This window comes from Andrographis paniculata, unplaced genomic scaffold, assembly GCF_009805555.1.
Source record: "Andrographis paniculata isolate CXL003 unplaced genomic scaffold, ASM980555v1 Contig37END, whole genome shotgun sequence".
Classification (NCBI taxonomy): Eukaryota; Viridiplantae; Streptophyta; class Magnoliopsida; order Lamiales; family Acanthaceae; genus Andrographis; species Andrographis paniculata.
Window position 1 is genome coordinate 2,396,331 of NW_026137570.1, and position 22,576 is coordinate 2,418,906.

Consider the following 22,576-nt stretch of genomic DNA (forward strand, 5'->3'; position numbering starts at 1 on the left):
TTTTTTTTTTTTTTTAAATGTAAAATTCAAAATAGTGAAGTTTGAGAAAATTTAGGTAAAGAAACATAGAACCCACTTTTTATTTCATAAAATTATAAGTATTTTGTTTACCAAAACAATTCAATTTTACCAACCACTTCTTTTTCTAATACATTTATCAATATATATTTTATCCTCTAACAAAAATCAATTTTCAACATAAAATATTATTTTTTATTACTGCCACGATTTTTTATATTTCACATAAAACAAATTCAAATCAAAAAAAAAAAAAGATACTTTCACAGTCTTACAAATTTGTAATAATAATAACTTAAAAATAATAATCCCTCCGTCCCTTTTATCATGTCGTCGTTTCTGTCCGTCTCACATCTTGTGTCACTTTCCTTTTTTACAAATGATTATCCATCTTAATTTTATTTTAAATTTTATTTTTTTTTAATTTTAATTAAACTAATTAGTTATCTTAATCTTAATCTATAATGATTTATATTAAGTTAATTATTTTACTAATACATTTTTAATTATCTGCTAATTATATTAATCCTTGTGTCTACAGTGACCCAGACACCCAATGTGGGACGGAGATAGTAATATTTTAATAGTTAGTAGGAGTGTGTACGATTATTTTAATAATTTTATCTTTAAAAATACAAATAAAACAAATATTTTTTGTAAAATTTAATCGTATTTTGGTATTTAAGATGTGATATAAATAGGGATTAATGTGATATTTTGAATGTAAAATTAATTTTTAGTATAATATGAAAATTAAAAAATAAGTATTTGATTTGATATTTTTTTTAAAAAATAAGATTAATAGTAGATTTAAAATCCAATCCCCAAACAAACCCACCCTTAATATATTAATTTTTTTAATAAAGAAGAATTTTTATTTTTATTTTTTTCTTAAAACACACCATTCCCAAGCGACCATCGGTGCATACCAATTATAAACTGTGCAATGTCTAATTGCGATTTATCAAAGTCGTGTTGTGAATGTCTAAGTGCGATTTATCAAAGTCGGGTTTTCGTAAATGCGCTTTCCGCTGTGCAATATCTAAGTGCGATTTATAAAAGTCGTTTTCCTAAATGCGCTTTCCGCTCAACGACTTTTCTCTACAAACTTGCGGGGGAAGCGAATCATCTATGGCATGAAGGCGAAGAATTTTATCGATCGATTACTCAGATTAGAAATTAGAAATCCCATTACAACTCACATGTTTGATTGATGCATTGCTCTGATTAGAGGAGTAGAATCATGGCGGGGAGTTCGCTGGCGATGATTGTGACCAACACTCCGGCTAAAGATCTAGCTTACACCAATTTCGCCTACTGCTCTCCTTCCGATCTCCGCAACTTTCTTGTCCCTGGATCGAAGCTCGCCTACGCTTTGATCGGGGATGCGTTCGTTTTGTCTATTGCATATCCTTTTTTTTTTGTCCATGGCGATTGCTTACACAATGTTAATGTTAATGTCTGTGTTTTTGTTTTTGCTTGCGTTTCGGGGAAATGATTTTGGGGATACGGTGCTCTTGTCATGACGATTATATGTTTCTTGACGGAAATATTTTGGAATTCAACTTTAGTAGCATAGATGTAGTTTTTTGTAAATTGGAAAGTGTGGTGATTAAATTTAGTGCTTTTAGATTTCGTTCCATGTTGCAGATAAGAAATTGTGTTCTTTGGATTTCTACTTGATCTTATAGTTAATGTTTTTTATTTATATATAAGTACTTTTTGTTCAATAGCAGGTTTACTGTTGTTGCTATGAATGCGTTTGCTTGAACTTAAATAACAGTAGTACCCATGTTCTTTTGGTTATTCTTTTTTTGTTTTTTGGATTTTGGTTTTGGTTTTTTGTTTGAATAATGGTTTGGATATGATAGTTAGTGAGGAAATAGTGTGAGTTTTTAGGGAGTCGTAAATATTGAATAGTAGAAATTTTGAAAAAATTGCTAACCAAACACACTAGCATTACATTTTGTTTGAATTTCCCTTGCCCATAAAGATGAACAATGAACATTAGGGAAAGGTACTTGTGACCAGATTCTTATAACATCAAAGCGTCGTTCTTTTGTAAAAATAATTTAGTTTCTAACCAGTTAGCATCTTTTTTCTTTTATTACTTATAGTTTTCAAGGTATTAGGCAATATGTTCTTTAGATTATGGATCTGTAACCTTAACAGTTTTACACTGGAAATGACGCCGTTCCTAGTGGCCATATTGGTCTTAATGCAATTCAACGTCGCTATGCTAGAGTCTCCACTGGTGATTCAATCTCGATGTCCAGGTAGTATAGGTTTTATTCATGTGGAGAAATGAATCATTTAATAATTCAACTTAAAAAGTCTAGCTTTTGCCTGACAATTTTTTCATTTTTTTAGATTTATACCTCCTGAGAATATTAATCTTGCACTCCTAACTCTTGAATTGGAGTTCGTAAAGAAAGGGGCAAAAGATGAGCAGGTATGCTTCCAGTTTGAAGTGACTCTCACCAATTCTTAAATTTTATTTGTTGTCTCTCTACATCTCCTTTGTTAACAGCTAATAGTGTATTTTACCATGATAGCCTGCTCAAATATTGTTTAGTTTTAATTTCAAGTATTTGTATAATTGTATTACCTCATCCAGTGTTATATCTGGCCTATCCGACTGATACAATTGCATTACTGTTTAGGTGGATGCTGTACGTTTATCCCAGCAAATTCACAAGAGATTTGCCAACCAGGTTGTAGCCACATTTACTTCCTTACTTTTATCCATGTACAGCTTCTAGGAGCTGTCTTTTTGCATTCAAATGGTTATTTAGTTGACTTGAAAGTGTTAAAGATGTTATATATCATTAGGTAATTTGAAGTCTGTAAGTGTGGTGTGGATAGGATTTAGGAGTTAGTTTCTTTCTTACCTTTTTGAGTGACTTTGGTATTCTATCTATGTTATAGTTTCTTTGTTTTTTCTAATGGTTGGTTGGCAATGTGTATTTCCAGTCATTCTTACAAATATCTCTTCTGATACATGCAAAGTTCTGGTCATGCGTTTGCAGGTTATGACAGTTGGGCAAAGAGTGACATTTGAATATCAAGGCAGTGCATTTATCTTCACTGTTAATCAAGCTTCTGTAGAAGAGCAAGACAAATCTAGTGGTATTGAAAGAGGGGTTATAACTGACGACACATACATAATATTTGAAGCTCAAAATTCAAGTGGAATAAAGGTTTACTTTCTTTCTCGACTTCTTGGTATGCATAATGCTACAGCAGCTCTATTGTAGGTGTTGAGTGTATATGTTAAAGTTATCTATTATGTTCAGATTTATTGTTGCTTACATTCTATTTCCCAACTGAGTCACTGCAGATTATCAACCAGCGAGAAGCGGCTAGCAGCAACATCTTTAGGCATAAAGAATTCAATCTTCAATCATTTGGTATAGGTGGTTTGAGTGAAGAGTTTGCTGATATATTCCGAAGAGCTTTTGCTTCTAGAGTTTTTCCTCCACATGTGACCTCTAAGTAAGGCTCCTGTTTTGAGGTTTTATTTGGTTTACACATTGTAATACAGTTTGACATGAAGTTTGACACATATGAGGTTTCTTTTACTTTCTCATGATGCTATGTAATTATGTAGACTTGGAATAAAACATGTGAAAGGAATGCTGCTTTTTGGACCTCCTGGTACTGGGAAAACCTTGATGGCTCGCCAGATTGGGAAAATGTTGAATGGGAAGGAACCAAAGGTTAGTTGATTCTAGCTAGTTTTTTTTTTTTTTTTTTTTTTTTTTTTTTTCATGTTGGTTTGAATTATGTTTATCATTATCTTGTTTAGTATAACAACTTTGAATCGAATTCCACTAGAATAAAAAATTATAGGGTTTGGGATGACGCTATGGATTGATAAGAATGATAGAAATAATGTATGGGGGGATGATAATAACATGGATTCTCTTGGATTAAGAGGTAGTTGGAAGGTGACACAGGATATTAAGCTCATGTTGTAAAGTCCTTTACATTAACCAACCACACAAGGTCAGGAAAGAACAGTTCCAGTACTATTCAAGATCAAGAGACCATAACTTGTTTCAGATTACTCAAACTTGATTTTGGAAATGAAGTTGCAATTGAATCACTCAATATTACATTAAAAAAATGCATAAGAATCACTTTTGAAACAAAGAAGAATGTAATAGTATATTAGAGGAATGCTTTAGAATGATAATCATTGATCATTTTGAAGATATCCATATTAAATGAAAAGGCAATACGAATGGAAAAGGAAACACAAGTAAAAGGAATTATTTTAATTTTTTTTTAAAAATCGTTGTTGGTAAATTTCCACGCCGACAATAATTCCATGATTCAAGTGTAGTTTGGTCCACTTTGTAATAACTAACTGAAACTTGCGGGCTTGACTCCTAGTAATTGGTCATGGAGGCAGCACATTTCCGTCGGTTCATTTATGATGTTCACATCAATTTTTATATTACTGTTGTTGTCTTTGGTTTTATCTTCATTTGAAAGAGATGTAAATAAGAAATTATTTTCTATTTTTTGATACACGTAGCCAACATCTGTTTCTGGCCCAAATGATTCAAGATTTAATTACCAGAGGAGCTAGTAACTTAAAAATACATTTTTTTTTTTCCCAATAGAAATGTCGATGGTTAGGGTTAACATTTGTAATTTTCTTTCTTGATTTCTTTTGGTCTAAAGTTAGGAGACAGATATGTGTTACTGGTATTTTCAGCCTAGTTTCATTTACTTCTTCACATCATTGTTCAAGCAAATGAACATATCTCTCACATGAGGCGCTCCAAACTTGAGTATGTGAATCTGATTTGGATCTTTTGAATTGCTCAAAAAATGTTTACCTTTTTTATTCACACTCCGGAGTGTTTAAGTTTCCGCGCCTTATCTGTAGCCTTCTGGAATTGTTCAAAATATGCTCCTCTGGCTCATTTTAATTATTTGATTTTAACTAGAATACTTGATGTCATTATTAATTCCATATAGCTCATGGTTTACCCTTTTGATTTTCTACTCTAGTTCAAGATATATTCAATATTTTATAGCTGCTTTTTACAGGATCCATAACTTAGAGTCCTTGTAACATTTTTTGTAGAATGATTAGCTGAAGAAATCACCTGTTCCTTGATGATCATGGTTCTTTGTTAAAATCTTTAACTTATAATATGTTCCATGAAGATCCATTCCTGCTTAGCTGATTTGTCAGATTGACCAGGGAAGAGTGACCCTCTTGTACTGCACTTTTTGTTTTTATCTGAATGGAAATGCTTGAATTGCTGTGCTGAGATTTGCATTCTACTATTATGCTAAGTTGCTATTCTCCCCTGCTTATCTTTTTCCTTTTTATCAATTTCCTGGAATTTTAGATTGTGAATGGACCTGAAGTGTTGAGCAAATTTGTTGGTGAAACTGAGAAAAATGTGCGAGACCTGTTTGCGGATGCTGAGTATGATCAAAAAACTAAAGGTAGGTGGCCTTTTTTGTCGATAGAAGTTTATCTGTCATCCCATGTTGCTAATTGTTAGTATCCTTGTCAGGTGATCAAAGTGATCTGCACATCATCATTTTTGATGAAATTGATGCCATTTGTAAGGTTAGATATTCATCAAAGTATTAAAGTTAATATTTCTTTCATCAATGCTCAATTCTGTTATGAGTTCCCTGAGAATGACTCCACTTAAAATTTGCTGCTTTGAGGGTCGTAGCAGTGACATTCACTGTTATTTTTATTGTTTTTTTCAATTGGTGGTTGAATGTACTTTATCACTTATATTTTGAGAACAAAAAGACCAAGCATGTTCACTTTGCATTCTTCTGGAGATGCCCCCCTCTTTTTCCTAGTCATTAATGTTTGGATGGAATGAAGCTACTTTGTTTAGGTGCAAAATTTCCTTGAAGTTTCTGCATTCGCAGTGCTTGTAATTCCTATGAGTTAGATATCAGGGGATTAATACTGTTTAGAAAACTTATAATTCAGTGATTGGCTGCCACTAGCTTATATTTTTCAGTTTATAACTTTCTGTCATCTTGCACTAACTTTAAGCTTTAATTTTTTCAGTCTAGAGGTTCAACAAGGGATGGGACTGGTGTTCATGATAGTATTGTGAACCAACTCCTCACCAAGGTATTATAAGATTTAGTTGTAGTGGTTTGCCATCTGGCGGTGGAATTCTATTTATTAATTTCTCCTCCCAGATGATTTTATGCCATTCCCTGGTTTCCCTCTTTAGATTGATGGTGTGGAATCACTGAACAATGTCCTACTCATCGGAATGACTAACAGGAAAGATTTGCTTGATGAAGCTCTTTTGAGGTGAATTCAGTTTCTGGCATCAATTCTGTTATCTACTGTTATAAGTCTCTCTTTCCAAATTCTAGTCACAGACAAAATGGATAAAACTGACAATTTTCAAGTTTTAGAGCATAGAGCTATTCAATATGGTGAATCCTTTTTCCCCGTTACAGGCCTGGACGCCTGGAAGTCCAAGTGGAGATCAGCCTTCCTGACGAGAAGGGTCGTTTACAAATTCTTCAGATTCATACAAACAAGATGAAAGAGAATTCTTTTATCGCTCCAGATGTGAACTTGGAAGAGATCGGTATGCTATTACCTGCTATCCTTTTTTTTTTCCTTCATCTTGTATTTGGATTTTGGTGGTATTGATTACTTGTGACATTCCAGATCATCATGCCTACATTTTATCTGATTTAGAGTATTATGCACGTGCATGCCATATATCTGTGATTAGCATTTGGATGTTTAAAAGTCATTGGTATACTATTTTGATGGATTAGTCATTTGTGCCTTTCTTGTTCTCCATTGGAAGATTATTACATTACAAAAGCACGCTGTTTAGGAAGGTGAATAAGTAAGTACGCAGAAATATGATGCTGTACATTCATCTAACCCTTTTTACGGGAGCAATCATCAGTTTTTTATCTATGTAATTTTGACGATTGTATTCACTGCAATGTGTTGTACAGGTGATACATCATTAGCCTGCTGTGTCAGTGTTCATCTTGTGCATTCTGTTGAAATATAAAGGAATCAAATGTTGCATGTTTGAATTAGGAAGTGAAGATTTTGATTTGTATGTATCTAGGATATCCTACATAATTATAATTAATCACTCTGTTTTTAAATGCAGCCGCTCGTACCAAAAATTATAGCGGGGCAGAGCTTGAAGGTGTTGTAAAAAGTGCTGTATCATATGCTCTGAACAGGCAACTCAGCTTGGATGATCTCACCAAACAAGTGGATGAGGAGAGCATAAAAGTTACAATGGATGATTTTTTGAATGCCCTTCGAGAAGTTATTCCTGCATTTGGAGCTTCTACAGATGACCTTGAACGCAGCAGGTACGAATTATCATGCGAAATAAGATTCAAAGCCAGACTAAAAGATCAGGGGATGTCCTCAAAGAAAATGAGGGGGACATCTCAAGATAAGATGTGGAGTTTATTAATCTATCGGTTTAGCTTCCAAGGGGTAGAGCCCCATGAATTCAGCTGATGAAATTTCTAGAGCCACACTCCCCACATGGACGGGTGATAGGCCCAAATTGGGCATTGACAATGCCCTCCAAAATTTGTTCGATGGCTAGGATTTTTGCAACATTTGTGTCTGATGCCGATGTATTTTAACATAATGAGATGGCCATGATGATCCCTGATGGCAGCTCCGATGCTTGCCTACCCTGGCTTGCTTGTTTATTATATACATCTCAGTGTGAACCATCATCCATTCGTAGTAGTTGAAAGTTTCTCTTCCAGAAAACTAATCCATCAATTCTTCTTGCAGACTTAATGGCATCATGGATTGTGGAGCACGACATGATCATATTTATCGTAGAACCATGCTTCTAGCAGAACAAGTTAAAGTTAGTCATGGAAGCCCACTAGTAACTTGCCTTCTGGAAGGATCAAGTGGAAGGTAATTTATACTGTTTCTCTTAATTTGTGTTTTGGATTTATTACTTTATCGATTATGTCTTTTGGACAGTGGTAAGACTGCCATGGCCTCAACAGTTGGTATTGAAAGTGACTTCCCCTATGTCAAAATTGTAAGTAATTATACTTTTCATTGTGATGATACCCATATATATGATCTTCGATTTCCCATCTTTGTTTGACTAACGATGTTCATTTTTTGGGGGGTGTTTAACTGTTAGATCTCTGCTGAAACAATGATTGGACTCAGTGAACCCACAAAATGTGCTCATATCGTAAAGGTGCAATTCGGTGACCTACTTTTAAACTGATTGATTTACAGTTAGAATCCTATTATCAGTACCTGTAAGTAAAACTTTATGCAGTATTGCATATTTCTTGGTTGCATTTTGTAGTCTATGACAAGCTTGTGTTGTTTATCTGTGAAAATACTTACGATCTCAGTAGGTTTCTTTTATATGCATAAGATTTGAAGAAAGTGGTGTCTATGATGATAGGTATTTGAAGATGCTTACAAATCTCCACTAAGCATAATCATCCTCGATGACATTGAAAGGTTTCATCTTTTATCAAAAATGAAATTTGATTATTTCTCTTTTAAGATCGATCCTGCCTAATCTATATCTGCCATCACAGGCTCCTGGAGTATGTCCCTATTGGACCTCGGTTTTCAAATTTAATTTCTCAGACATTGTTGGTGCTCCTGAAACGGCTTCCGCCAAAAGTACGTAACTCTTAAATATCACTACTCACCATTAGTTTAGATTTAATTAAATGTTGATTCCGTAATGTTTTTCTGTAATTGTATGATCCATAAAGGAGAAAATTATGAAACAAATTCATGGGATTCTTGTTATACTACAACACATTAACTTTTTATGTTCCAAGTTTCTGGTTCCAACTCAAAAATCACATACGCATAAATGGATCGGGTTTGTACTTTATTATTTTCTTTATAGATGAACCTTCTATTAGTATTAAATGTACATCTATTGCTAGCAAAAGGAAAATGGATCGAAACTGCCATATATTTGTTGTAAGTTTCCTCTTATTTTCAGAATAAAAAGCAGATTTTATCATATTCTTATTTATCATCTCAGGGGAAAAAAGTTCTTGTTATCGGTACCACGAGTGAATTTGATTTCTTGGACTCGGTCGGGATTCGAGATGCATTCTCGGTCACGTACCATGTTCCAACACTCAAGACAGAAGATGCCAAAAAGGTAATCTTCCAAGTCTTCTCATCCTTTCTGAAAAATGAATTGGATCATTTTAAAAATTCATTAAACTGACGGGATTATATTGAAATGACGAAAATGATAATTTTAGTTCTATACATTCAAAACGACGTGGAAATGGCAATTTGGGACTACAGACATCTTTCTAACTTCTGATTTGTGTTCCCGGTTATGCCCTCCACACAGGTGTTGCAGCAACTTAACGTTTTCTCAAGCGACGATATTGATTCTGCTGCAGAGGCACTGAATGATGTAAGTCTACATCATCAATCAATTCATTCTATGTTTAAAACCAAAATAAGTAAAAAGTGAGATGAGATAAACTTATATTACCTCCGTCCGGTTCTAAGAATTTTGTTTACTTTTTACTTGTCGATCTTTGAATATTAATTATTATATCAAAACATAGTATAAATTAAGAAAAAATTGCAAAAATACTTCAATTAGTGTCTTATAATACTAATAGAAGGATATTTCTACAAAAAATGATACAAATATAAGGATATTTTTAATGTTAATACAATGATGTAAAAGTAAAATGGTAAATATGACCCTTAGAGGCGGACGGAGAGAATATTATATTTTATTTTATTTTGATGTGTCTTAATTGTGTAATTCTTCAGATGCCCCTTAAGAAGATATACATGGTAATCGAAATGGCGGCCCAGGGTGAACACGGTGGAAGCGCCGAAGCCATATATTCTGGCAAAGAAAAGATCAGTACTTCTCACTTCTACGAATGCCTTCAGGATATGGTGCGATATTAATGCAACATTTTCCTCATCCTCGACTACGTTCGACTCCCCATTTGGGGTAATTCAGGTCCTTTTTCTCATCGACTTCCCCTTTTATTCATCCATTCAGTTATTCACCACATTTTTACCTGTGGCCCGGGATTAGGATTTTGATTTTGATTTTTAAAATGGTAATGATATAATTGGGGTAATGTAGGAGAGATTATCTCTATGATGATGATCATATATTTTGCATGTATTGAGATATTATTGGAGAAGATTTCCCAGGTTTCGAGTTGTTTTATTTTTTATTTATTTTGTGCGTGAATATTAACTATTATATTGAAAATACTCTCATTAATCTCTTAAAATATTTTCAATGTTAAGGAATATAATGTAGTGAATGAAAATATGCATCCATGTGATTTTTTAATTTTTTAAAGATGAATAACGCCTGAATTTTCAAAAGTGTATATGTAAATGAACATTAATAGTTTTAAACATTAATACATGTGAATAAAAATATATTCACCTTATGCAAGATTATTAATTTTTTAGAGTTATCTATTTTTTTTTTTATTGTTTATTATGCGAGCGGAGCTGGAGTTTGTATTATTGTATTATTTTTTTATAAATTGGTATTATTATGGGAGTATGTTAAATGAAGAATAATAATGTTATTATATATTTAATGAATAATAAAGTGTACATATGTTTTTTTATTTTATTCAATAATTTGTCTGAGTTAATTTATGTACAGTTCTTTATATTTACTAAATATACGTGCTCCCTCTGCAACAATTGTTCTTGGTGCGTAGATTTTTTAATATTAGTATTATATTAGGTTGTAGGAACAAAGATAAAAATATTTTTATTAGTATTGTGTAATATAAATGTGGTGACATTTGTGTAATATATTGTAAATTGAAAAGTTGTGGCATTTGTGTAATTTAGTACAATTACTAAATTAGAAAATGATACATTTATTTTGGGATGGACAAAAATAAAAAACGGAACCCTTTTTATGAGACGGAGGGAGAGTATTGAAATTAAAGAGTTCTATACAATTATATTCTTCTTTTTTTTCTTTTTTTTTTGTACTTTATTATTGATTGCTATATACTTTCTCCATCCCAAAATTATAGTTTGGGTTGGGTTTGACACGGGATTTAAAGAATATTGATATTATATTGGTAGTGGGTAAAAAATAAGGGTAAAAGACTTTTTTGCCCTTGTGAATGTATTAGTGTAAAAAGTAGTGACAATTGTGTAATAGTAATGAAAAAGTAAGGATAGTTTTATAGCAATATGTTTATTTATGGAAATGAAACTATTGTTTTGAGACGGACAAAAATGGTAAACAGTACTATTGTATTGGGACGGAGGGAGTATAATAATTTTCAGTATATTAATAGTGTATTTTTATCATCACTTTTAAAAAACATTATGGTTATGTTCATTTGAGTTTGTTTAGTTTTGGTTTGAATTTGATTCTTTATTTAAATAATATTTTGATTTGATATTTTATAAAATAAAACATTAGTATATTTTTATTTAAAATTGTGTTTAATAGTGTTGATATTGATTTAGTATTTAGTAATTTTGGAAGTTTTGTCATCTTTTATTGAGAATTATTAAAATGAACGGACAATTGCAATAAAATACTCACCTCTATTTTTATATTTGTATTCAGTAAATACCCACCTCTATTTTTATATTTGTATTCAGTCCCTGTACAATACAATATTAATGGAGTTTGCACTTTCCTTTTTAAAAATTTCTTACAATTAACTTCCCATCTAATTTTTATTTTCAATTTTACCTTCATCTCACCCCAATCCATTTTTATCAATTTCAGTTTTCTCTCTATTTCTTAGGCTTTTTTTTTTTGCGCAAGTGAAAGAGATTGTATCCAGCCTTTTGTTTCATTCACGTGAAGGAAAAAAATGTCTATATCGTTCGGTTTCGTTCGCGGGGAGGAGTCTACGATCGATGGTGAATCTGTGAGGGATTCCGAATCCAAATTCTAAAGTTTAGGTTTATTTCGCACAAGGGAGAAACGGGTAAGGTGGATGTTCAATTCCTCAGCTTGTGATGTTCTTTTGGGGTAATGATATTGTTGGTTGATTGCAATAGTGCTGTTAGGATTCACGATTGATTTCGGTAAGTATTTCACTATTGCTTCGGTGATTGTTGTCTTGTTTGCGATTATGATTGCAGTGGTTTTTAATTATGTATGACATTTTGTTAAGAGGATATGTATTGGAAAAAATATTTGTAGGAGTTGTTGCAATCTCCTGTTAGTATGCGTGGGTATTTTCACGGATATATTTTTACAGTGTAATATACATATATTTATTAATCTTATACCTATGGTTTTTTATATCGTATGATGCATTTGTTTAAAAGTACCTTAGTATTGTTGGCATATATTACGATTACTCATTATGAACCTTGGTGTTTATTTTATATGCTTGTATTAGATAATGTTAATATCTTGTAGCTATGCAGCAGTGTCTGTCGAAAATGATTGAAAATGATTTTCCTGAAGGTTAAGGTTTGTTATTCACATTGATGGCCGATAATTGAAAAGAATACATATTTATTTGGATAGACACTCGAAACTTCTAAAGTTCATTCCTGCTGTATTTTTCGGAGCCCACCACACATATTGTCTCTGACACCTAATGAACAACTTTCGCACTTAGTTATGTATAAAATATATGTTTATTTATTATGATATGCACAATAAGGTAATTATATTTCATATAAGTGGTACAGAGATATCTGATGCACAACAAGAAATAATGGACGTCTATTTTCAACAAAGCCGGTTATGTCCCTCTGTAGAAGGATTTTAAGCAGTATATAACGTATGTTGTGGAGGTCATGTCACTTGCCCGAAACTTCATTGAATAATTACAGAGCTAGTGTCAGACGAATTATCTACTCTAAGAGACTTGTTAGAGGATAATAAATAACAATATAGCTGAGTCGTTGAATAGTTAGGTGCGCTCAGCAAGGTCATTACATTTTGTTGGATGTTTGATTCTATTCGGCAACATGTGATGTTTATGATGAATCCATTAACCCAGTGCCGACCAATGATATGGATGTGGCGTAACAACCTGCAGACAAAGATAATTTCTCACACATCATTTTTCTAACTAGACTAACCAAAGCAAAACACAATTTGAATCATAGCAGGTGAACCATATTAAAAAATATGATCGTTTTGGTCGTCATGACACAACCAAAGAAATTGCAAGGAGATTTTATCGTAGGTATTTCTTGCGTGTTTCTTATGGTTGGATTTATTTATTTATTTATTTATTTTATGCAAGATTGTACATTGAACGTAATTTATGTATGGGACCACTATTGAATGATTTGAAAATTCGATGATATTCCCCTGTGTATTACTGGACCTACATAACTATTTTGCGGGGTATAAATTAGTCCAAAATAATTCTTCCAAAGTATAAAATAAGGGTATATGAATTCATAACGAAAGTACGTTAAATGTTATTGTAATTATATTAAATATGATCAGGAGTAATAGTTATTAACGACGACAATATATTACACGAGAATTTGCTTATTAAATTCTACATAATACTTTAGGTCCTTTACGTCCCATAAGTACTCGCTACGTATAACATGGCTCATAGTGTACCCCTATCATTTATCTGAAATTATATTAATATATATTAAATTTATTTATGGAGGTATTTAATATTGTTGAAGGAGTTGCTGCAATGAAAATACGAGTATATTGTGACGTTCATGGAGTATATTTTTTAATATCAGGTGTATACATATCCGAGTAAGAGGGTGCGTCTTTGTGTATGAAAGTATTTATAATTGTGAGCAAGTATTATTAATGTTAACATGGGTATTTAAGTAATATGAGCAGAATTTGTCAATATTTTTGCTGGATCAAACAACTACGAGTTGATAACATTATACCCACTTTCCAGACAGAGAGTGTGTAATAGGGGGTACTCCCGAGATGACATATGAAAGAACCTATCAATACATTCAACAGTGGATGAGAATATCAATTACGATAGATATAAAATAAATATATTGAGGTGACCAAAAGTAATAGATATATGAAAGTTAGTGCATAACCGATGATCTAACATGTTCTTTGTATTGTGATTGTTTGCCCAAAAATTTCTGAAAGTGAGATGTAAATCCAACAATAGTAAATGAGGTAGAAGGGATATCAAGTATTAGTTGTGAGACGTATTGAATTTTCCCACATTGTAGGGAACATATTAGTCATTGATGTGTATATGTTACCGGTCCACTTGTGCTTTCAGAATAATTTAGTGAGTACACATCTCTCAATATACATCGATTACGTTTAAAGTTACTTAGATATCATATTCCTTATACAAATGGTTTCAATTAGTTAAGAGGTATATAAATTAGTGAAATAAAAGTACAAATATCATCATTGAGGGTACGTGGTCTCGGCCTAGGGGTTTGTCGATACCTAATTATGGAATTTTACTAACCAAAGTATATTATTTATTTCTACGGGTACGCGTTCTATTCTAGTACATTTATGCACGTGACATCTCCGCTGTTCTAGCTTTAGAGGAAATAGCAAATCCTAGATCACCCTTGGATTAATTGATTGGATACCCGAGAACCATAATCTTTCCGCGTAAGTCCCAGGCTTAATACGATGACCCCATCTCGCTGTGTTCCGCCGCCCTTGGAATCAATAAGAACAGAAGTGCTAAGTTTCAGATCACCCATTCCTTCTTCCCTACCGAGCCGCCTCTCTTCGCTATTCGATGCCTCCAAATCTTCAGACGCCCCGAAAATACTATGAGGTGCTCGGAAATGCACTTCCACGGGATCTGCCATCGAAGGGAAATGGACGAGTAGGCAGGGTCGACGGAATTGAGCTCTTCACCAGCGCGTTTTTGACCCGTGAAAAAAACCGAAAGCCCTTCTTTTTTTTTTGAAAAGTTCCATTTATATTTGGTTTTTTCTTCTTCGGGGCGTCTATCTACGGCCAATCTACGGTAGCAGAGAAGGTTCCGTCGGAACAATTATTTATTTCAGTTCAAGAGTGTCTAAATTACATACAAATGTATATAAATTAGTGAAATAAAATTATAAATATTATCATTTGGAGTATGTGGTCTCGACCTAGGGCTTGTTGACACTCAATCATGATATCTTGCCAACATATCATGTATACAAACATATACATGACCAGAATGCAATTACATATAGACAACCTCTTAAAACATTATATGTTAGTTTAAAATAGTCGGTGATCAGTAAAGTAAACATCAAAATATAACATAAATGGATAAGTACCCCTATTTGGCTACAAATCTTAGTTATTTATCAATCCAATTGTAATAAATTAGACTTTAATCATTCAAATTGAACTAAACAGACTCTCTGAGGTGCCCTGCTAAAATTTCTTGTAGTAATTTTTGCCCTATAAGCCTTGACATCATCGAATTCGGTTATCCAGCCGCCTAGTGGGTAACAATCTATATCTTCTACAGTGTAGCTCTCAGCATATATGCATACAAGCCTACTACGAAACCATCTAAAGCAACGGGGCACTGTAGGTAGTCCTCTTGCTTTGTCGAGTGCCGGAGTACGCTCGCTAATCCAGGCATGCAATGAAGAGAACCAATGATTTCAATAAGCATATATTATCTCAATTTTTTCTTACCTAAATACATAAATTAAATGCGTACTAACAAACTCATGGTGCATCCAATCAAGTAAATCTTCCCAAATTTGAAGTCCCGCATAAATTTCAGTAGGTACCGATGGTATGTAGTTTCCCATGTATAGTCACCCAACGACTTCAAGTCATCAAAATATCATAATAAAAATATTTGAACCCGATAGTTTATGGTTGTAAACAAAATGTTGACAAAAACAAATAAAGTATACAGTATGAAAAATTCATCAATGGCTATAACGTTGTTTCAAACTGTCAAAGTAAAATTATCCGTCATCGAGGCTTGTACAAACCCAACCGAGTCACAAATAAAATAGATCAAAGTACATTATAAACTCAAACAATCGATTCTACCAGAAACTTAACTTACTTTTTCGAACTCCGCCTTGGGAATGAAGTCTTTTTCGACGTCTCGACTGGGATCTAATCTCTTGGCGGTGAGGGAAGACTTCCAACGGCAACGGAGGTTTCTGTAGGAAGGCTCGGCGGCAATTAGTTCGCTAGGTGGCTTCGACGACGAGGGCAACGTGGAAGGGGAAGAGTTTGGAAGAATAATTCATCCACAGAGTCGGATGGTGAATTTTATTAGGGTTTTATTTTATTTTTAGGCTTAAATTACTGTAACTAATTTTAGTACATAAATAGAAATTCGAGGCACATTACTCTAACATTTTCTTTGTACAGGGGAATAATTTTGGAATACGTAATTAGATAATGTAGGTATGTATAAAAATAATGAGAGTTCATACAACATTCGTTACATTATATGGTGATTCAGGGATAAAATGGATACTAGAGAGTCAAGTGTAAAGTGAAATGAAAAGTAGGGAGTGCAGTGCTTTTTCAAAATGGAGAGGGACTGAATTTAAATATTTTTTAACTAATAGATATTTAAATCCAAGTGCCCCTAAAATGAATGGTAAAAGTTTTTAAAAATAGTATTTTTCGGTCTTAGTTCGAAGTACTATTTTTTTTTATTATTTTTGTCCGCAACTCTCAAAATATCACTTTCTTTTTAGTAAAAGTAATCATACATTAATATCAAAATATCTTTAATTTTTATTTAAATATTTAAATTAAAAATATATCATTACATGTACAATTATTTTTTATATAAAGTTAAAATTACAAAAATATCAAAATATGTTGTACAATTAATCTATAAAATATTATTATTTTTTTAATTTATTACAAATTTCAAAAGACCCATTTCAAATAGTACGTGAGGGAGTATTATTTTTTGTAAGGTAAACTATGGTGCTGACGAATAAGACATATTAGTACCAAATCAGCCTCACGAGCCACATCATCAACAATTTTATTTAAAATTCTAAAATAATATTACTTTTATCCGACTCTAAGGATCTCATTTACTTTTTGTATGTTGATTTTTGAATATTAATTATTATATCAAAATGTAGTACAAATTAAGAAAAAATTACAAAAATATTTCAATTATTATCTTATAATACTAATAAAAGAATATTTGTACAAAAAATTATACAAATATAAGGATATTTTTAATGTTAAGTACAATGACGCAACAATGTAAATGTGACTCTTAGAACCGGGCTGGAGAAGGAATGGGTCAAAACTTGAATAACAGTTTGTTTTGATTTTTATTATAGTATGTTTCATGATATTGGAATAATATGTTTTTATTTAAAACAATAAAAGTAGTCAATTTTGAAAGTGAACATATTCTATTTTATTTGGGGGTTTGGATTTTGAATTGGAATTTGAATAGTAATAATTTTGAATTTGAATAATTGTATGATGTAATATAAATAGGTGTTGATGTGATGTTTTGAATGTAAAATTGATTTTTAGTATAATAAAAAAAATAAAAAATAAGTATTTGATTTGATATTTTTTGGGAAAAAAAAATGGGACGAATAGTGTATTTGGGGGAGAATCCCCAAACAAACACATAATAATTTTGTTATCAAATTTTAATTAATTATTAGTTTCTTTGAACATGATTTTTTGTTAATATGAATATATATTCTTTCTTAATTATTTTACTTATTATTGCTACGACAAACATACAAGACAAGAAGTATAAATTAATAGTACTCCCTCCGTCCCAAACACTGTATATTTCAAACACTCTACAATATTTTTAAATTAAAAAATAATTATTTATACTTAATCTATATCCCCACACTTTATCTCATCACATCACCCTAATAAAAAAAAATAAAATATATATTTCTCTCTCCATAACATCACCTAATTACTCAATTATCCTACTTAATACTTCTCACATAAAATCTCGTATCCAACTTAAATGTAACACCTTATTTGGGACGAAGGGAGTACAAAGATATATACAATACTTTGACATACTATCATTGATTTTATGATATTATGTTAATTTGAGTTTTTAGTAAGATCTTTATAAAAATAATATTTAGTACAGGACTTTTATTTTGTTCAATGAATCAACCTCTTGTTGAAGTGTATCTTTTTATTTTGGTTAGTCAGTTTTTAATCAATATTCAATAATCGATCATTCTTTCTTCTTAAGGTTCTAATTTTTTTTTGAAATAATATAATTGATTGAATTTTTAATAACATTATCATCATGTTATTCAAGATCATATTTTTCTACAGTAATTATTTTAGAGTTGAGTTTCTCGTTATATTGATGTTTATCAACGTCAATTTTGAATTGTTCTTGATTATCATCATCTATTTTATTATTATTTTTTTCTTTTCATGATATTTTTTTTTTTTAGAAACACACAGTCTACCATATTTTAAGTGTATAGTTGATTCATTAGCATTTACAATTTGTCTATCATAAACAATTATTCTAGCCGAAATATTAACCGATCAAGTGATTCCGCTAAATATTAACATGTGTTTGTTTGCATGATTTGATTTGAAGTTTTAATTTGAATAGTAAAATTTTAAATTTAAATAATTATTTAATGTAATATAAATAAAAATTAATGTGATATTTTAAATATAAAATTAATTTTAGTATAATATAAAAATATATATATTTGATTTAATATTTTTTTAGAAGATTTGTAAATAGTGTAAAACAAATCACATTGCCCAAACAAACACATTGAAGACTCATGATATTATTTCATGCTTACATCTATACAAATGTTCATTTTTTATTTTATTTTTTTCCTTTTTGACAATATATGCATTGGGGTTTACTTTGCTTTTTGTCAGAGTTAAAATTTCAATGTTTATGAGTAATGCGTGAGTGATTACTCCGACGACAGCGATTATTTTCATGGTCTCTACCACATGTTCGGTCGTGTTAAAAAAAATATTACGTTCGCTTCACATGACATATTTAAACCAATGGACTGAGACTAATGATTTTTTATCAATAATTTTTATTATTTTGCTCCGTTAATAAAAAATATGCAATGACTTGTATTTAAAAAAAAAATTCTCACAATACCCCTATGGTGTAATACAACATTAAATGCATAAAAGATAAAAAAAAAAAAAAAAATTTCAACAAATCATTGTCTGTTACATTTTTTTCAGGGAGTTTCAATTGAGATGTAATTTGGTGAATGATAAAGTTATATTAGATAATAGTTTTGAAAATTTGAAAATACAAGTTAGATCAATGATGACAAGATTCTCAGGAGAGTGATATGTTTTAAATGTCCAAATACCTCCAAATCATTCCGCAAATTGAATAGATCTTTGACCATTAAATATTCAAATAAGAAGATATTGTCTAAATGATGATTGATGAAAATTATAATTCTCGCATTAGCTTAGCTTGTAACTGCATTTTAAATTTGAATTTTCACATCATTGATGCCGATGAACTACGTCATGTGCTATAGGGATGGAAATAAGTCAGGCGGCCTGTCAGGGGCCTATAGTTTGTCCTTAAGGCCTTGTTTGGTTTGGCTTGTTTACTAACAAGGCTAAATTCAGATATATTTCTAAGCCTTTTTAAATAAATAAAATAGACTTAGGCTTTACGAAAAGTCTTTTTGGTCTATCAGGCCGGCCTGTTTATATATTTATATAGTATATTCTTTTTTATCTAATATATAAATTATGTTTTTAATTGTTTATAATTTATAAAAAATTATATTTGGTGACAATAAAAACTAAAAAAAATAATTTATTTTAACTGATTTATTATATATAATAAATAATTGTATATATTTTTCTACAAATATCAAGTTTGAAAAATAAAAAATAAAAAAATATTATATAGACTTTTAAATAGGCTCGTAGACCAGACCAAACTTTAAAGTAAGCCAGACCTAGGCCTTAGATATATATTTTAATAGACTAATAGGCCACAGGCTTTAGTTTTATAAAAAAAACCTGGCCTATTTAGCCAAAGCTTGACCTGATATGGCCTATTTCCACCCCTATGCTAGCTCAACTCTGACATCGTCCACATATGCAGCAGCATTTCCATGTAGGCGTCCGTGACTCTCACTTGCGTCTTTCCGACACTTGAGGACAAAAATAAGATATATGTGGATATATTGTCCTAAATTGTAATAATAAAAAAAAGTACTAAAAATGATAGTTTGATCTACATACAAAATAAAATTTGTCAGATTTGTTTACTTCAATCATTTTTTCTTTTACACTGATTTCTAATATATATATATATAATTAATATTCTATTCTTTTAAAAAAGTTAATAATTCAATTCAAGTATTATTTTTATATTACCGATATGATTATTTAAAAGAAAAAAAAAATATTTGCGTCATTATACTTAACATTAAAAATATTTTTTATTTGTATAATTTACTTCACAAATATCATTGTATTTGTATTACAAGAGACTAATAAAAATACTTTATTTTTTCTTTTGATTTATACTACGTATCGATATAATAATTAATATTTAAAAATGAATACCAAAAAAAAAAAAAAAATGATAGATGGAGGTAGTATATATGTATATATATATATATATATAGCATTCCCTACACCATTGGGTACCATATATCGATTACTGGCCATCATATTTATTGCGATTCAGTGACAGGAAAAAACCAAAAACTTTAAATGTCTTCTCATAAATAAATAAATTAATTAATATATATATATATATATATCTATATCTGTTATCACTGAATGAATAAAACCCCTACGGCAAAACACGTCCAGACACGCACACACATATATACAAAATGGGTGTGTTTGTTTGAAGGTTTTGATTTTGAATTATTTGAAAAGTAAAAATTTTGAATTGCAATAGTTGTATGATGTGATATAAATAGATGATGATATAATATTTTGAATGTAAAATTAAATAGAAAATAAAAAATAAATATTTAATGTGATGTTTTTAATAAAAAAATTTTTAATGAATAGTTAATTTTTTTTGCAAAATTCCTATAACAAACACACTCAGTGTATATATATATATGGTCAGAAATCAATGTCCGAAAATGACACTGCACTGCAAAATTTATCGTCATCATCATCATACACTGCTCCCAATCTCAATCCCAATCTCCCTTTAAATCTTCATCTTTCAATTCATTCCCATTATTCCATCTTCAACCTTTTTTTAAAAAAAAAAACTATTTCTTTTTTTACCCATTTAACAATATTTACCAAACCCTAATTTTATTCCTTCTTTCACTGCAATGAATCAATCGAACAGTGCCCAAAAAAAAAAAAAACGAAAATGGAGAAAATCAGCAGGAAACAATTTATGTGTATGTATACAGATAAAAGGATTTGAAGATTATCGAATTCTACAGGTCAGGTAAATTTCAGTTTTCCGGCGGCGGTGGCGGTGGCGGCCGGCCGAGGCGGAGCTCCAGATCCAGCTCTTCCATGGCGGCGGAATTATCAGCATTATTATTATTATCGCGGCTGTTCACGGCGGAGGGATCGGCCGCGGCCGGAGTTTTTATTGTTTTAGGGAATTCCGGCGACGGATTAGGTGTTAACATGGCGGCGCTGCTCCTCCGGTCGGGGATGGGGTAGAGGCGGAGGCAGAGGCTATTGGCGGCGGAAGCCGGCGGCCGGAGAAGGAGGGGGCGCGGCTCCGGCGCGGCGGCGTGGTGCAGTCTAGCCCGATCCCGGCGATGGACATTCATGTGGCCGCCGAGGGCTTGAGCCGACCGGAATTCTCTCCGGCAGAAGTTGCACGTGTAGGAGCGGGGAGGCCACGTGCAGCCACCCATTAGGTTTCCGGCGGCATCTTCCCGGAAGGCCCGGACCTCCCAAGAACCGTCGTCGTCTTCGTCGTTGTCGACGGCATTCCGCATGATCGATCGAAACCCTAGAAAATTGTTGGTGTGGTTTTTTTTTTTTTTCAAAGAAGGTTGTAACATTTAATTTCCATGTCAAAATTAAAAACATATATATAATTAATATATATATATATATATATTGGGGGGGTGGGGTGGGGATAGTGATGGGCATATGCATTTGGAGTGGGGCTAATTAGCTGAGCAATGTAACGAAGATATCAACAAAGCTTTTCCAGTGTATGTTTGCACTTGGACTCTACCCATGATCAAGACCTCTATATATATATATAATATATATACATAGAGAGAGATATATGATGATCTTCATCAACAACAAAATTTAAATATTTATATATGTATATAAATTATAATGTATATGTAACGTATCTAAGTAGTGAGTACAAAAAGCAACATTGTAATTACATTGGCCTCAACGTCGATATATATTATTAGATATATATATGTGTGTGTGTGTGAGAGAGATTAACAATCATTTTCTTCATCTTCTTCGAATCTTAGGGTTTTGGCCTTAATCTAAAGTTTAGAACAGCTGGCTCGGATCATATATATACTGAGTTTGAAGTTCAAAGTTGGTTGAATGAAATTTATTTAATTAATTGATAGTTTACGCTCTCTTCTTTCTAATTCAACTTGTATTTCGTTTGTCTC

The 22,576-nt window shown here is 31.8% G+C and overlaps 2 protein-coding genes across 6 annotated transcripts; one reads left to right on the forward strand and one right to left on the reverse strand.

Annotated features, from left to right (window-relative positions):
* Window positions 1-1,108: 1,108 nt before the first annotated feature.
* On the forward strand, window positions 1,109-12,328 carry LOC127250502 (vesicle-fusing ATPase-like). 5 transcript variants are annotated; one of them, XR_007838693.1, is made up of 22 exons: window positions 1,109-1,424; window positions 2,198-2,294; window positions 2,389-2,470; window positions 2,682-2,732; window positions 3,048-3,218; window positions 3,359-3,513; window positions 3,629-3,737; window positions 5,391-5,490; window positions 5,562-5,617; window positions 6,083-6,148; window positions 6,255-6,337; window positions 6,490-6,623; window positions 7,173-7,383; window positions 7,826-7,957; window positions 8,027-8,087; window positions 8,196-8,255; window positions 8,472-8,530; window positions 8,611-8,698; window positions 9,075-9,197; window positions 9,399-9,464; window positions 9,836-10,034; window positions 11,824-12,328. XR_007838693.1 is itself a non-coding variant. In XM_051273817.1 (21 exons), the coding sequence occupies exons 1-21, from the start codon at window positions 1,262-1,264 to the stop codon at window positions 9,977-9,979; spliced, it is 2,211 nt and encodes a 736-aa protein (XP_051129774.1). In that variant the 5' UTR covers window positions 1,109-1,261; the 3' UTR covers window positions 9,980-10,261. The 5 variants fall into 5 exon arrangements, 1 of the variants encoding a protein (XP_051129774.1); XR_007838694.1 differs by having other exon boundaries at window positions 11,844-12,328; XR_007838696.1 differs by having other exon boundaries at window positions 11,886-12,328.
* Window positions 12,329-21,213: 8,885 nt separating this feature from the next.
* Window positions 21,214-21,964, reverse strand: LOC127250570 (zinc finger protein 11-like). Its single transcript, XM_051273924.1, has one exon. The coding sequence runs from the start codon at window positions 21,920-21,922 to the stop codon at window positions 21,422-21,424; it is 501 nt and encodes a 166-aa protein (XP_051129881.1). The 5' UTR covers window positions 21,923-21,964; the 3' UTR covers window positions 21,214-21,421.
* Between the last annotated feature and the right edge of the window lie 612 nt (window positions 21,965-22,576).